This window comes from Heptranchias perlo, chromosome 42 (genome assembly GCF_035084215.1).
Source record: "Heptranchias perlo isolate sHepPer1 chromosome 42, sHepPer1.hap1, whole genome shotgun sequence".
NCBI lineage: Eukaryota > Metazoa > Chordata > Chondrichthyes > Hexanchiformes > Hexanchidae > Heptranchias > Heptranchias perlo.
In genome coordinates, this window is record NC_090366.1 from 15,516,944 (window position 1) to 15,529,737 (window position 12,794).

Genomic DNA, 12,794 nt, shown 5'->3' on the forward strand with positions numbered 1-12,794 from the left:
TATACAGAGCCTGTCTCTCTCTCTCTCTCTCTCTCACTCTCTCTCTATTATACAGAGCCTGTCTCTCTCTCTCACTCTCTCTCTATTATACAGAGCCTGTCTCTCTCTCTCTCTCTCTCACTCTCTCTCTGTTATACAGAGCCTGTTTCTCTCTCTCTCTCTCTCTCTCTCACTCTCTCTCTATTATACAGAGCCTGTCTCTCTCTCTCTCTCTCTCACTCTCTCTCTGTTATACAGAGCCTGTCTCTCTCTCTCTCTCTCTCACTCTCTCTTTATTATACAGAGCCTGTCTCTCTCTCTCTCTCTCACTCTCTCTTTATTATACAGAGCCTGTCTCTCTCACACTCTCTCTATTATACAGAGCCTCTCTCTCTCTCTCATTCTCTCTATTATACAGAACCTCTCTCTCACTCTCTCTCCCCATTATACAGAGCCTGTAGCTCTCTCAATTTTTATAATAGAGGCTCTCTCTCTCTCTCACCCCTTTCTATTGTACTGAGCCTGTCTAGCTCTCTCTCTCTCTCACTCTCCATCATACGGAGCCTGTCTCTCTCTCGCTCTCTCACTCTCTCTCTATATATACAGAACCTGTCTCTCTCTCTCACACTCTCCTTCTGTCTCTCTTCCCCCTCTCTCGCACTGCAGTGTTTAGCGGATCGCTTTACTCGCTAAGGGTTTGGTAAACACAATCTGATCTCTTTGGCTGCGACAGGATCGAGTAGCAGCGGGGCTCCAATCTAAAAATACGTTCCCGAAGACAAGATATCTCTGGGCAGCAGATGAAACCTTGGACCTTTTCTGGGCACCCTCAGTCGGGCTAGGAGAGGCCAAATTATAGCAGAGGCTGGTGGATTTTGGGATGAATTTTGGATGAAGGGTTTGTGAGGAGTGAACCTTTGGCATCTGGATATCTGCGGTCTGTCACTTTCCTGGGATTCGAGTGTTGGGATTTGCCTGTTTGCGGTGAATGTGATGGACCTGCTGGAAAAGGCCCTGCTATATGCTGCTCTCTGCCTATTCTGGGGTGAGTTCTTTTTATTGCGGCACAGCAGCCGCTCATACATTATTGAGAATTGCGCTGCAATTTTTAAACATTATTCTGCGGCGAATGGGATTCCCGGGGCCGGGACTATAAAGCTCTGGGTTTAATCGTTCTGTAATAGAATCCGAATTAAAACAACAAATACCGACAGGGATCCTTAACTCGCCTCTCGGCACAATTACAAATGTTCTGTCTTCTCTCTGCCGGTCGAACCCCCGGCCTGGCACCAATTCCAGTTGTCCTTGGAATCTGTGTAAACATCTTCCATTGGGGCTAAAGCGGCCGCCTTTAGACGCAGGCGCTAGTTCCACGCTATTAATCCGAGGGTCTGCTGTCAGTTTTCATTCCCTTCCTGCCCAGGGACTCACTCTCGGCAATTGCAGCAGAAAATATGCCACTTTTAGTTGCAGAAATCGCATTTACAGGAAACCAGTGAGGTTGGAGAGAAGGAAGCAATTGTGTTGGAAATCGGTTGGATTTTCAAAGCCTGCGAATTTCAGGAGGAGGAGATTGACTGATAAGCAACTTACAACATCTTGAACGTAGAAAAAATTGTCCTTGAACATAGAGAAATGGTCTGAAATAAAATGGACACTGGGCCACATAAGGAGATATTAGGAGGGTGAAAAATACTTGGTCAAAGAGGTGGGTTTTAAGGAGCATCTTAAAGGAGGAGAGAGAGAGTTAGAGAGGTTTAGGGAGGGAATTCAAGAGCTCAGGGCCCAGACAGCTGAAGGCACGGTCGCCAATGGTGGGGTGAAGGGAATGGGGACGTGCAAAGGCCGGAGTTAGAGCCAGGGAGAGTTCGGGAGGAACAGGAACAGAGCCAAACCGTCCATCCTCCTTCACAAGGTCACTGAGCAGGATGTGGAAAAAGAGTTGACCAAAGACATGGTCAAATAGGCAGGTTTTGAGGTTGGGGCAAGATTGCGGGGCCTTCAGCTCTGGAATTCCTTCCCTAAACTTCCAGCTCCAAATGGAATTCAATGTGAGGTAATGCATTTGGGGAGAGCAAACACGGCAAGGGAATAAATGGGAGGATTCTGAGAGGTGTAGAGGAAGTGAGGGACCTTGGAGTGCATGTCCACAGATCCCTGAAGATAGCAGGACAGGTAGATAAGGTGGTTAAGAAGGCATACAGGATACTTTCCTTTATTAGCCGAGACATAGAATATAAAAGCAGCAGTGTTATGCTGGAACTGTATAAAACATTGGTTAGGCCACAGCTTGAGTACTGTGTACAGTTCTGGTCACCACATTACAGGAAGGATGTGATTGCACTAGAGAGGGTACAGAGGAGATTTACGAGGATGTTGCCAGGACTGGAGAATTTTAGCGATGAGGAAAGATTGGATAGGCTGGGGTTGTTTTCCTTGGAACAGAGGAGGCTGAGGGGAGATTTAATTGAGGTGTATAAAATTATGAGGGGCCCAGATAGGGTGGATAGGAAGGACCTATTTCCCTTGGCGGAGGGATTAATAACCAGGGGGCATAGATTTAAAGTGATTGGTAGAAGGATTAGATTAGAAACGAGGAAAAAAATTTTCCCCTAGAGGGTGATGGGGGTCTGGAACTCACTGCCTGAGAGGGTGGGAGAGGCAGAAACCCTCAACTCATTTAAAAAGTACCTGGATGTGCACCTGAAGAGCTGTGACCTGCAGGGCTACGGATCAAATGCGGGAAAGTGGGATTAGGCTGGGTGGCTCGTTTCTCAGCTGGCACGGACACGATGGGCCGAATGGCCTCCTTCTGTGCTGTGAATTTTCTATGATTCTCCCTCTCCTTTAACATTCTCTTTAAAATCCATCTAATTCACCAAGCTTTTAGTCACCCTTCTAACATCTCATCCTTTGACCCAGTCTCCTTTGTTTTCTGATTAGGCCCCTGTGAAGCACCTTGGGATGTTTTGCTATGTTAAAAGTGTCACAAAAATGGAAGTTGATGTTGATATAACAAGGGGGAGGGGCTTAAGGAGAGATTTCCAAATTGAAGGGGTGTCGTGGAGGCAGACTGAGGGAGGAGTGAAGTTGCTGAGAAACGATGAGTTAGAGTTGGAGACAACGCAGTCAGTCTTGATTTCAGCGGAGGATACAACAGTTTGATGGGCATCTGAATCAAAATCACAGGACACAGTTTGGTTGTAATCGTCCTTGCTATCTTTCCTATACTAATATTTTTTTTTATATGCAGGTTGAGGGATAAATAATGGCCAGGACATCAGGGAGAATTCCCTTACTTTTCTTGGAATACTTGCTGTGGGATCTTTTACATCCACATGAGAGGGCAGACGGGCATGAGAGGGCAGACGGGCATGAGAGGGCAGACGGGCATGAGAGGGCAGACAGGGATGAGAGGGCAGACAGTCATGAGAGGGCAGACGGGCATGAGAGGGCAGACGGATATGTAAGGGCAGACGGACATGAGAGGGCAGACAGTCATGAGAGGGCAGACGGGCATGAGAGGGCAGACGGATATGAGAGGGCAGACGGGCATGAGAGGGCAGACGGATATGTGAGGGCAGACGGATATGTGAGGGCAGACGGGCATGAGAGGGCAGACGGACATGAGAGGGCAGACGGGCATGAGAGGGCAGACGGGCATGAGAGGGCAGACGGACATGAGAGGGCAGACGGACATGAGAGGGCAGACGGGCATGAGAGGGCAGACGGATATGTGAGGGCAGACGGACATGAGAGGGCAGACGGGGTGTGCAGCGCTCCCTCAGTATTGACCCTCCGACAGTGCGGCACTCCCTCAGTACTCGCCCTGCGACAGTGCAGCACTCTGTCACTACTGCCCCGCCAACAGTGCAGCGCTCCCTCAGTACTGACGCTCCAACAGTGCAACAATCCCTAAGTACTGACTCTCCGACAGTGCAGTGCTCCCTCGGTACTGACCCTACGACAGTGCAGTGCTCCCTCAGTACTGACGCTCCAACAGTGCAACAATCCCTAAGTACTGACTCTCCGACAATGCAGTGCTCCCTCGGTACTGACCCTACGACAGTGCAGTGCTCCCTCAGTGCTGACCCTCCAACAGTGCTCGAGGGACCTTATGGCCTGCTACCGTTGCTATTTGTTGTGTTCTTATGGTTATTCTGCTTTTATGTTCTCCCTTTCTCTGACTCTCTGTCTCTCCCTCTCTGACTCTCTTGCTCTGCCTCTCTCTGACTCTCTTGCTCTGCCTCTCTCTGACTCTCTTGCTCTACCTCTCTGTCACTCTCTTTCTCTCCCTCTCTCTGACTCTCTTTCTGACCCTCTCTCTGACTCTCTTTCTCTCCCTCTCTCTGACTCTCTTTCTTTCCCTCTCTCTGATTCTCTTTCTCCCTCTCTCTGACTGGCTTTCTCTCCCTCTCTCTGACTCTCTTTCTCTCCCTTACTCTGACTCTCATTCCCTCCCCCTCTCTCACTGTCTTTCCCTCCCTCACTGACTTTCTTTCCCTCCCACTCTGTGACTCTCTTTCTCCCTCTCTCTGACTCTCTTTCTCTCCCCCTCTCTGACTTTCTCTCCCTCTCCCTGACTCTCTCCTTCTCTTCCTCTCCCTGACTCTCTATTTCCCTCCCTCTCTCTGACTGTCGTTCCCTCCCTCTTTCTGACTGTCGTTCCCTCCCTCCCTCTGACTCTCTTCCTCTCCCCCTCTCTGACTTTCTTTCTCTCCCTCTCTCTGACTCTCTCTCCCTCTCCTTGACTCTCTCTTTCTCTCCCTCTCTCCTACTTTCATTCCCTTCTTCTCCCTCAAGATCTTTCCCTCCCTCGCTGATTCTCTTTCTCCCTCTCTCTGACTCACTTTCTCTCCCCTTCTGACTTTCTTTCTATCTCTCTCTCTCAATGTCTTTCCCTCCCTCTCTGACTTTCTTTTGCTTCCTCTTTCTGACTCTCTTTCTCTCCCTCTCTCTGACTCACTTTCTCCCTCCCTCTGACTCTCTTTCTCTCCCCCTCTCTGACTTTCTTTCTCTCCCTCTCCCTGACTCTCTCTTACTCTCCATCTCTCTCACTATCTTTCCCTCCCTCTCTTAATTTCATTCCCTCCCTCTCTCTGACTCTCTTTCGCTCACTCTCTCTGACTATCTTTCACCCTCCCTCTGACTTTCTTTCTCTCCCTCTCTCTGACTCTCTTTCTCCCTCTCTCTGACTGTCTTTCCCTCCCTCTCTGAATTTCTTTCTCCCCCTCTCTCTGACTTTCTTTCTCTCCCTCTGACTCTCGTTCCCTCCCTCTCTCTGACTCTCTTTCTCTCCCTCTGACTCTCTTCCTCTCCCTCAATCTGCCTCACTTTCTCTCCCTCACTCTGACACTCTTTCCCTCCCTCTCTCTGACTCTCTTTCCCTCCCTCTCCGACTCCTGTTCCCTCCCTCTCTCATTATCTTTCCCTCCCTCTCTGACTTATTCCCTCCCTCTCTCTGACTCTCGTTCCCTCCCTCTCTCTGACTTTCTTTCTCTCCCTCTGACTCTCGTTCCCTCCCTCTCTCTGACTTTCTTTCGCTCCCCTCTCTGACTCTCTTTCTCTCCCTCTCTCTGAATCTAATTCTCTCCCTCTCTCTGACTCTCTTTCCCCCTCTCTCCCTGAATCTAATTCTCTCCCTCTCTCTGACTCTCTCTTTCTCTTCCTCTCCGTGACTCTCTCTTTCCCTCCCTCTCTCTGACTGACGTTCACTCCCTCTTTCTCACTATCTTTCCCTCCCTCTCTGACTTTCTTTCCCTCCCTCTCTCTGACTCTCTTTCTCTCCCTCTCTCTGACTTTCTGTCTCTCCCTCTCTCTGAGTCTCTTTCTCCCTCTCTGACTTTCTTTCCCTCCCTCTCCTTGACTCTCGTTCCCTCCCTCTCCCTCACTACCTTTCCCTCCCTCACTGACTCTCTTTCTTTCCCCCTCCGGACTTTCTTTCTCTCCCTCTCTCTGACTCTAATTCCCTCCCTTTCTCTCACGGTCTTTCCCTCCCTCTCTGACTTTCTTTCACTCCCTCTCTCTGACTCTATTTCTCTCCCTCTCTCTGACTCTCCTTCTCCCTCTCTCTGACTCTCTTTCTCTCCCCCTCTCTGACTGTCGTTCCCTCCCTCTCTGACTTTCTTTCCCTCCCTCTCTGACATTCTTTCCCTCCCTCTCTCTGACTCTCTTTCTCTCCCTCTCTCTCCCTCTCTCCCTCTTTCTGACTCTCTTTTTCCCTCTCTCTGACTCTCTTTCTCTCCCTCGCTCTGATTCTCGTTCCCTCTCTCTCTCTTGCTCCCTTTCCCTTCCTCTCTGACTCTCTTTCTCCCTCTCTCTGACTCTCTTTCTCTCCCTCCCCCTGACTCTCTCTTTCCCTCCCTCTCTGACTATCTTTCCCTCCCTCGCTGACTCTCTTTCTCTCCCTCTCCCTGATTCTCCTTCTCTCCCTCGCTTTGGCTCTCTTTCTCCCTCTTCCTGACTCACTTTCTCTACCTCGCTCTTATTGTATTTCTCTCCCTCTCTCTGACTCTCTTTCTCTCCCTCTCTCTGACTTTCCTTCTCTCCCTCTCCCTGACTCTCCTTCTCTCCCTCTCCCTGACTCTCTCTTTCTCTCCCTCTCTCTGACTCTCTTTCTCTCCCTCTCTCTGACTTTTCTTCTCTCCCTCTCTCTGACTCTCCTTCTCTCCCTCTCCCTGACTCTCTCTTTCTCTCCCTCTCTCTGACTCTCGTTCTCTCCCTCTCTCTGACTTTCTTTCTCTCCCTCTCTCTGACTCTCGTTCCCTCCCTCTTTCTTTCACTGTTTTTCCCTCCCCCTCTGACTTTCTTACCCTCCCTCTCTCTGACTGTTTTGCTCCCTCTCTCTGACTCTCTTTCTCTCCCTCTCTCTGACTCTCTTCCTCTCCCTCACTCTGCCTCACTTACTCTCCATCACTCTGACTCACTTTCCCTCCCTCTCTGACTTTCGTTACCTCTCTCTCTGACTCACTTTCCCCCCTCTCCCTGAATCCAATTCTCTCCCTCTCTCTGACTCACTTTCTCTATCTCTCTCTTGCTCTCTTTTTCTCCCTCTCTCTGATTCTCTTTCTCTCCTCTCCCTGACTCTCTTTCTCTCCCTCTCTAAAAGTCACTTTCTCTCCCTCTCTCTGCCTCTCTTCCTCTCCCTCACTCTGACCCACTTTCCCTCCCTCTCTGACTCTCGTTCCCTCCCTCTCTCTGACTCTCTTTCTCTCCCTCTCTCTGACTCTCTTCCTCTCCCTCACTCTGCCTCACTTACTCTCCCTCACTCTGACTCACTTTCCCTCCCTCTCTGACTCTCGTTACCTCTCTCTCTGACTCACTTTCCCCCCTCTCCCTGAATCCAATTCTCTCCCTCTCTCTGACTCACTTTCTCTATCTCTCTCTTAATCTCTTTTTCTCCCTCTCTCTGATTCTCTTTCTCTCCTCTCTCTGACTCTCTTTCTCTCCCTCTCTAAAAGTCACTTTCTCTCCCTCTCTCTGCCTCTCTTCCTCTCCCTCACTCTGACCCACTTTCCCTCCCTCTCTTTCTCTCCCTCCCTCTGACTCTCTTTCCCGCCCTCTCTCTGACTCTTTCCCTCCCTCTCTGTGACTCTCCTTCTCTCCCTCTCCCTGACTCTCTCTTTCGCTCCCTCTCTCTAACTCTCCTTCCCTCCCTCTCTCTGCCTCACTTTCTCTCCCTCTCTCTGACTCTCTTTCCCTCCCTCTCTCTGACTCACTTTCCCCCCTCTCCCTGAATCTAATTCTCTCCCTCACTCTGATTCTCTCTCTCTCTCACTGACACATGTTCCCTCCCTCTCTCTGACCGTCTTTCTCTCCCTCTCTGACTTTCGTGCCCTCCCTCTGTCTCACTATCTTTCCCTCCCTCTCTTTCTCTCTTTCTCTCCCTCTCTCTGACTCTATTTCCCTCCCTCTCTTTCTCTCTTTCTCTCCCTCTCTAAAATTTGATTTCTCTCCCTCACTTTTCTCCCTTTCTCTGACTTCTTTCCCCCCCTCTCCCTGAATCTAATTCCCTCCCTCTCTCTGACTCTTTCTCTCCCTCTCTGGCTCTCTTTCTCTGCCCCTCTCTGACTCTCTTTCTAGCCCACTCTCTGACTCTCTTTCCCTCCCTCTCTCTGACTCTCGTTCCCTCCCTCTCTCTGACTCTCATTCCCTCCCTCTCACTGCCTCACTTTCTCTCCCTCTCTCTGACTCTCTTTCCCTCCCTCTCTCTGACTCACTTTCCCCCCTCTCCCTGAATCTAATTCTCTCCCTCACTCTGATTCTCTCTCTCTCTCTCACTGACACATGTTCCCTCCCTCTCTCTGACCGTCTTTCTCTCCCTCTCTGACTTTCATTCCCTCCCTCTGTCTCACTATCTTTCCCTCCCTCTCTTTCTCTCCCTCTCTGACTCTCTTTCCCTCCCACTCTTTCTCTCTTTCTCTCCCTCTCTAAAATTTGATTTCTCTCCCTCACTTTTCTCCCTTTCTCTGACTTCTTTCCCCCCCTCTCCCTGAATCTAATTCCCTCCCTCTCTCTGACTCTTTCTCTCCCTCTCTGAATCTCATTCCCTCCCTCTCTCTCACTATCTTTCCCTCCCTCTCTGGCTCTCTTTCTCTCCCCCTCTCTGACTCTCTTCCTAGCCAACTCTCTGACTCTCTTTCCCTCCCTCTCTCTGACTCTCGTTCCCTCCCTCTCTCTGACTTTTGTTCCCTCTTTTTCTCTGACTCTCATTCCCTCCCTCTCTCTGACTCTAGTTCCCTCCTTCTCTCTGACTCTCATTCACTCCCTCTCTCTGACTTTCGTTCCCTCCTTTTCTCTGACTCTCATTCCCTCCCTCTCTCTGACTCTCATTCCCTCCCTCTCTCTGACTCTTGTTCCCTCCCCCTCTCTGAGTCTCTTTCCCTCCCTCTCTCTGACTCTCGTTCCCTCCCTCTCTCTGACTCTCGTTCCCTCTTATCTGACTCTCGTTCCCTCTTATCTGACTCTCGTTCCCTCCCTCTCTCTGACTCTCATCCCCTCCTTTTCCCTGACTCTCGTTCCCTCCCTCTCTCTGAGTCTCATTCCCTCCCTCTCTCTGAGTCTCGTTTTGTCCCTCTCTCTGACTGTCCTTCCCTCCCTCTCTCTGACTCTCGTTTTGTCCCTCTCTCTGACTGTCTTTCCCTACCTCTCTCTGACTCTCGTTCCCTCCCTCTCTCTGACTCTCCTTCTCTCCCTCTTCCTGACTCTCTCATTCTCTCCCTCTCTCTGACTCTCGTTCCCTCCCTCTCTCTCACTGTCTTTCCCTCCCCCTCTGATTTTCTTACCCTCCCTCTCTCTGACTCTTCTTTCCTCCCTCTCTCTGACTCTCTCCCTCTCCCTCATTCTGATTCTCCTTCCCTCCCTCTCTCTGACTCTCTTTCTCTCCCTCCCCCTGACTCTCTCTTTCCCTCCCTCGCTGACTCTTTCTCCCCCTCTCCCTGATTCTCCTTCTCTCCCTCGCTTTGGCTCTCTTTCTGCCTCTTCCGGACTCACTTTCCCTCCCTCTCTCTGCCTCACTTTCTCTCCCTCTCTCTGACTCTCTTTCCCTCCCTCTCTCTGACTCACTTTCCCCCCTCTCCCTGAATCTAATTCTCTCCCTCACTCTGATTCTCTCTCTCTCTCACTGACACATGTTCCCTCCCTCTCTCTGACCGTCTTTCTCTCCCTCTCTGACTTTCGTTCCCTCCCTCTGTCTCACTATCTTTCCCTCCCTCTCTTTCTCCCTTTCTCTCCCTCTCTCTGACTCTCTTTCCCTCCCTCTCTTTCTCTCTTTCTCTCCCTCTCTAAAATTTGATTTCTCTCCCTCAACTTTTTCCCTTTCTCTGACTTCTTTCCCCTCCTCTCCCTGAATCTAATTCCCTCCCTCTCTCTGACTCTTTCTCTCCCTCTCTGACTCTCATTCCCTCCCTCTCTCTCACTATCTTTCCCTCCCTCTCTGGCTCTCTTTCTCTCCCCCTCTCTGACTCTCTTTCTAGCCCACTCTCTGACTCTCTTTCCCTCCCTCTCTCTGACTCTCATTCCCTCCCTCTCTCTGACTCTCATTCCCTCCCTCTCTCTGACTTTCGTTCCCTCCTTTTCTCTGACTCTCATTCCCTCCCTCTCTCTGACTCTCGTTCCCTCCTTCTCTCTGACTCTCGTTCCCTCCCTCTCTTTGACTCTTGTTCCCTCCCCCTCTCTGAGTCTCTTTCCCTCCCTCTCTCTGACTCTCGTTCCCTCCCTCTCTCTGACTCTCGTTCCCTCTTATCTGACTCTCGTTCCCTCCCTCTCTCTGACTCTCATCCCCTCCTTTTCCCTGACTCTCGTTCCCTCCCTCTCTCTGAGTCTCATTCCCTCCCTCTCTCTGAGTCTCGTTTTGTTCCTCTCTCTCTGACTGTCCATCCCTCCCTCTCTTTGACTCTCGTTTCGTCCCTCTCTCTGACTGTCTTTCCCTACCTCTCTCTGACTCTCGTTCCCTCCCTCTCTCTGACTCTCCTTCTCTCCCTCTTCCTGACTCTCTCATTCTCTCCCTCTCTCTGACTTTCGTTCCCTCCCTCTCTCTCACTGTCTTTCCCTCCCCCTCTGATTTTCTTACCCTCCCTCTCTCTGACTCTTCTTTCCTCCCTCTCTCTGACTCTCTCCCTCTCCCTCATTCTGATTCTCCTTCCCTCCCTCTCCCTGACTCTCTTTCTCTCCCTCCCCCTGACTCTCTCTTTCCCTCCCTCGCTGACTTTTTCTCCCCCTCTCCCTGATTCTCCTTCTCTCCCTCGCTTTGGCTCTCTTTCTGCCTCTTCCGCACTCACTTTCCCTCCCTCTCTCTGACTCTCTTTCTCTTCCTCTCCTTCACTCCCGCTCTCTGACTCTCTTTCTCCCGCTCTCTGATTCTCCTTCCCTCCCTCTCTCTGACTCACTTTCTCTACCTCACTCTTACTGTCTTTCTCTCCCTCTCTCTGACTCTCTTTCTCTCCCTCTCTCTGACTCTCTCTCTCTCTCTCGCTCTCTCTGACTCTCTTTCTCTCCCTCTCTCTGAGTCTCTTTCTCTCCCTCTCTCTGAGTCTCTCTTTCTCTCCCTCTCTCTGACTATCTTTCCCTCCCTCACTGACTCTCTTTCTCTCCCTCTCCTTGATTCTTCTTCTCTCCCTCGCTTTGGCTCTCTTTCTCCCTCTTCCTGACTCACTTTCTCTCCCTCTCTCTGACTCTCTTTCTCTCCCTCTCTCTGACTGTCTTTCCCTCCCTCTCTCTGACTCTCGTTCTCTCCCTCTCTCTGACACTCTTTCTCTCAATCTCTCTGAGGCTCATTCTCCCTCTCTTGGATTGACTTTCTCTCCCTCTCTCTGACTCTCGTTCCCTCCCTCTCTCTCTCTGTTTTTCCCTCCCCCTCTGACCTTCTTACCCTCCCTCTCTCTGACTGTCTTGCTCCCTCTCTCTGACTCTCTTTCTCTCCCTCTCTCTGACTCTCTTCCTCTCCCTCACTCTGCCTCACTTACTCTCCCTCACTCTGACTCACTTTCCCTCCCTCTCTGACTCTCGTTACCTCCCTCTCTCTGACTCACTTTCCCCTCTCTCCCTGAATCCAATTCTCTCCCTCTCTCTGACTCACTTTCTCTATCTCTCTCTTACACTCTTTTTCTCCCTCTCTCTGATTCTCTTTCTCTCCTCTCTCTGACTCTCTTTCTCTCCCTCTGTAAAAGTCACTTTCTCTCCCTCTCTCTGCCTCTCTTCCTCTCCCTCACTCTGACATTCTTTCCCTCCCTCACTCTGACTCTCTTTCTCTCCCTCTCTCTGACTCTCTTCCTCTCCCTCACTCTGCCTCACTTTCTCTCCCTCACTCTGACCCACTTTCCCTCCCTCTCTGACTCTCGTTCCCTCCCTCTCTCTAACTCTCGTTCCCTCCCTCACTCTGACTCTCTTTCTCTCCCTCACTCTGACCCACTTTCCCTCCCTCTCTGACTCTCGTTCCCTCCCTCTCTCTGACTCTCGTTCCCTCCCTCACTCTGACTCTCTTTCTCTCCCTCACTCTGACCCACTTTCCCTCCCTCTCTGACTCTCGTTCCCTCCCTCCCTCTGACTCTCGTTCCCTCCCTCCCTCTGACTCTCGTTCCCTCCCTCCCTCTGACTCTCTTTCCCGCCCTCTCTGTGACTCTCTTTCCCTCCCTCTCTGTGACTCTCCTTCTCTCCCTCTCCCTGACTCTCTCTTTCGCTCCCTCTCTCTAACTCTCCTTCCCTCCCTCTCTCTGCCTCACTTTCTCTCCCTCTCTCTGACTCTCTTTCCCTCCCTCTCTCTGACTCTCTTTCCCTCCCTCTCTCTGACTCACTTTCCCCCCTCTCCCTGAATCTAATTCTCTCCCTCACTCTGATTCTCCCTCTCTCTCACTGACACATATTCCCTCCCTCTCTCTGACCATCTTTCTCTCCCTCTCTGACTTTCGTTCCCTCCCTCGGTCTCACTATCTTTCCCTCCCTCTCTTTCTCTCTTTCTCTCCCTCTTGCTGACTCTCTTTCCCTCCCTCTCTTTCTCTCTTTCTCTCCCTCTCTAAAGTTTGATTTTTCTCCCTCACTTTTCTCCCTTTCTCTGACTTCTTTCCCCCCCTCTCCCTGAATCTAATTCCCTCCCTCTCTCTGACTCTTTCTCTCCCTCTCTGACTCTCATTCCCTCCCTCTCTCTCACTATCTTTCCCTCCCTCTCTGGCTCTCTTTCTCTCCCCCTCTCTGACTCTCTTTCCAGCCCATTCTCTGACTCTCTTTCCCTCCCTCTCTCTGACTCTCTTTCCCTCCCTCTCTCTGACTCACTTTCCCCCCTCTCCCTGAATCTAATTCTCTCCCTCACTCGGATTCTCTCT

At 50.9% G+C, this 12,794-nt stretch overlaps 1 protein-coding gene across 1 annotated transcript in view; it reads left to right on the forward strand.

The window, feature by feature from the left end:
- The first annotated feature begins 242 nt into the window (after positions 1–242).
- LOC137306270 (sodium channel subunit beta-1-like) overlaps positions 243–12,794 on the forward strand; it is a 53,980-nt gene continuing 41,428 nt past the window's right edge. The window contains exon 1 of the mRNA XM_067975431.1: positions 243–1,024. Coding sequence (XP_067831532.1) covers positions 973–1,024 — 52 coding nt within the window. The 5' untranslated portion in view covers positions 243–972. The remainder of the gene's footprint in view (positions 1,025–12,794) is intronic.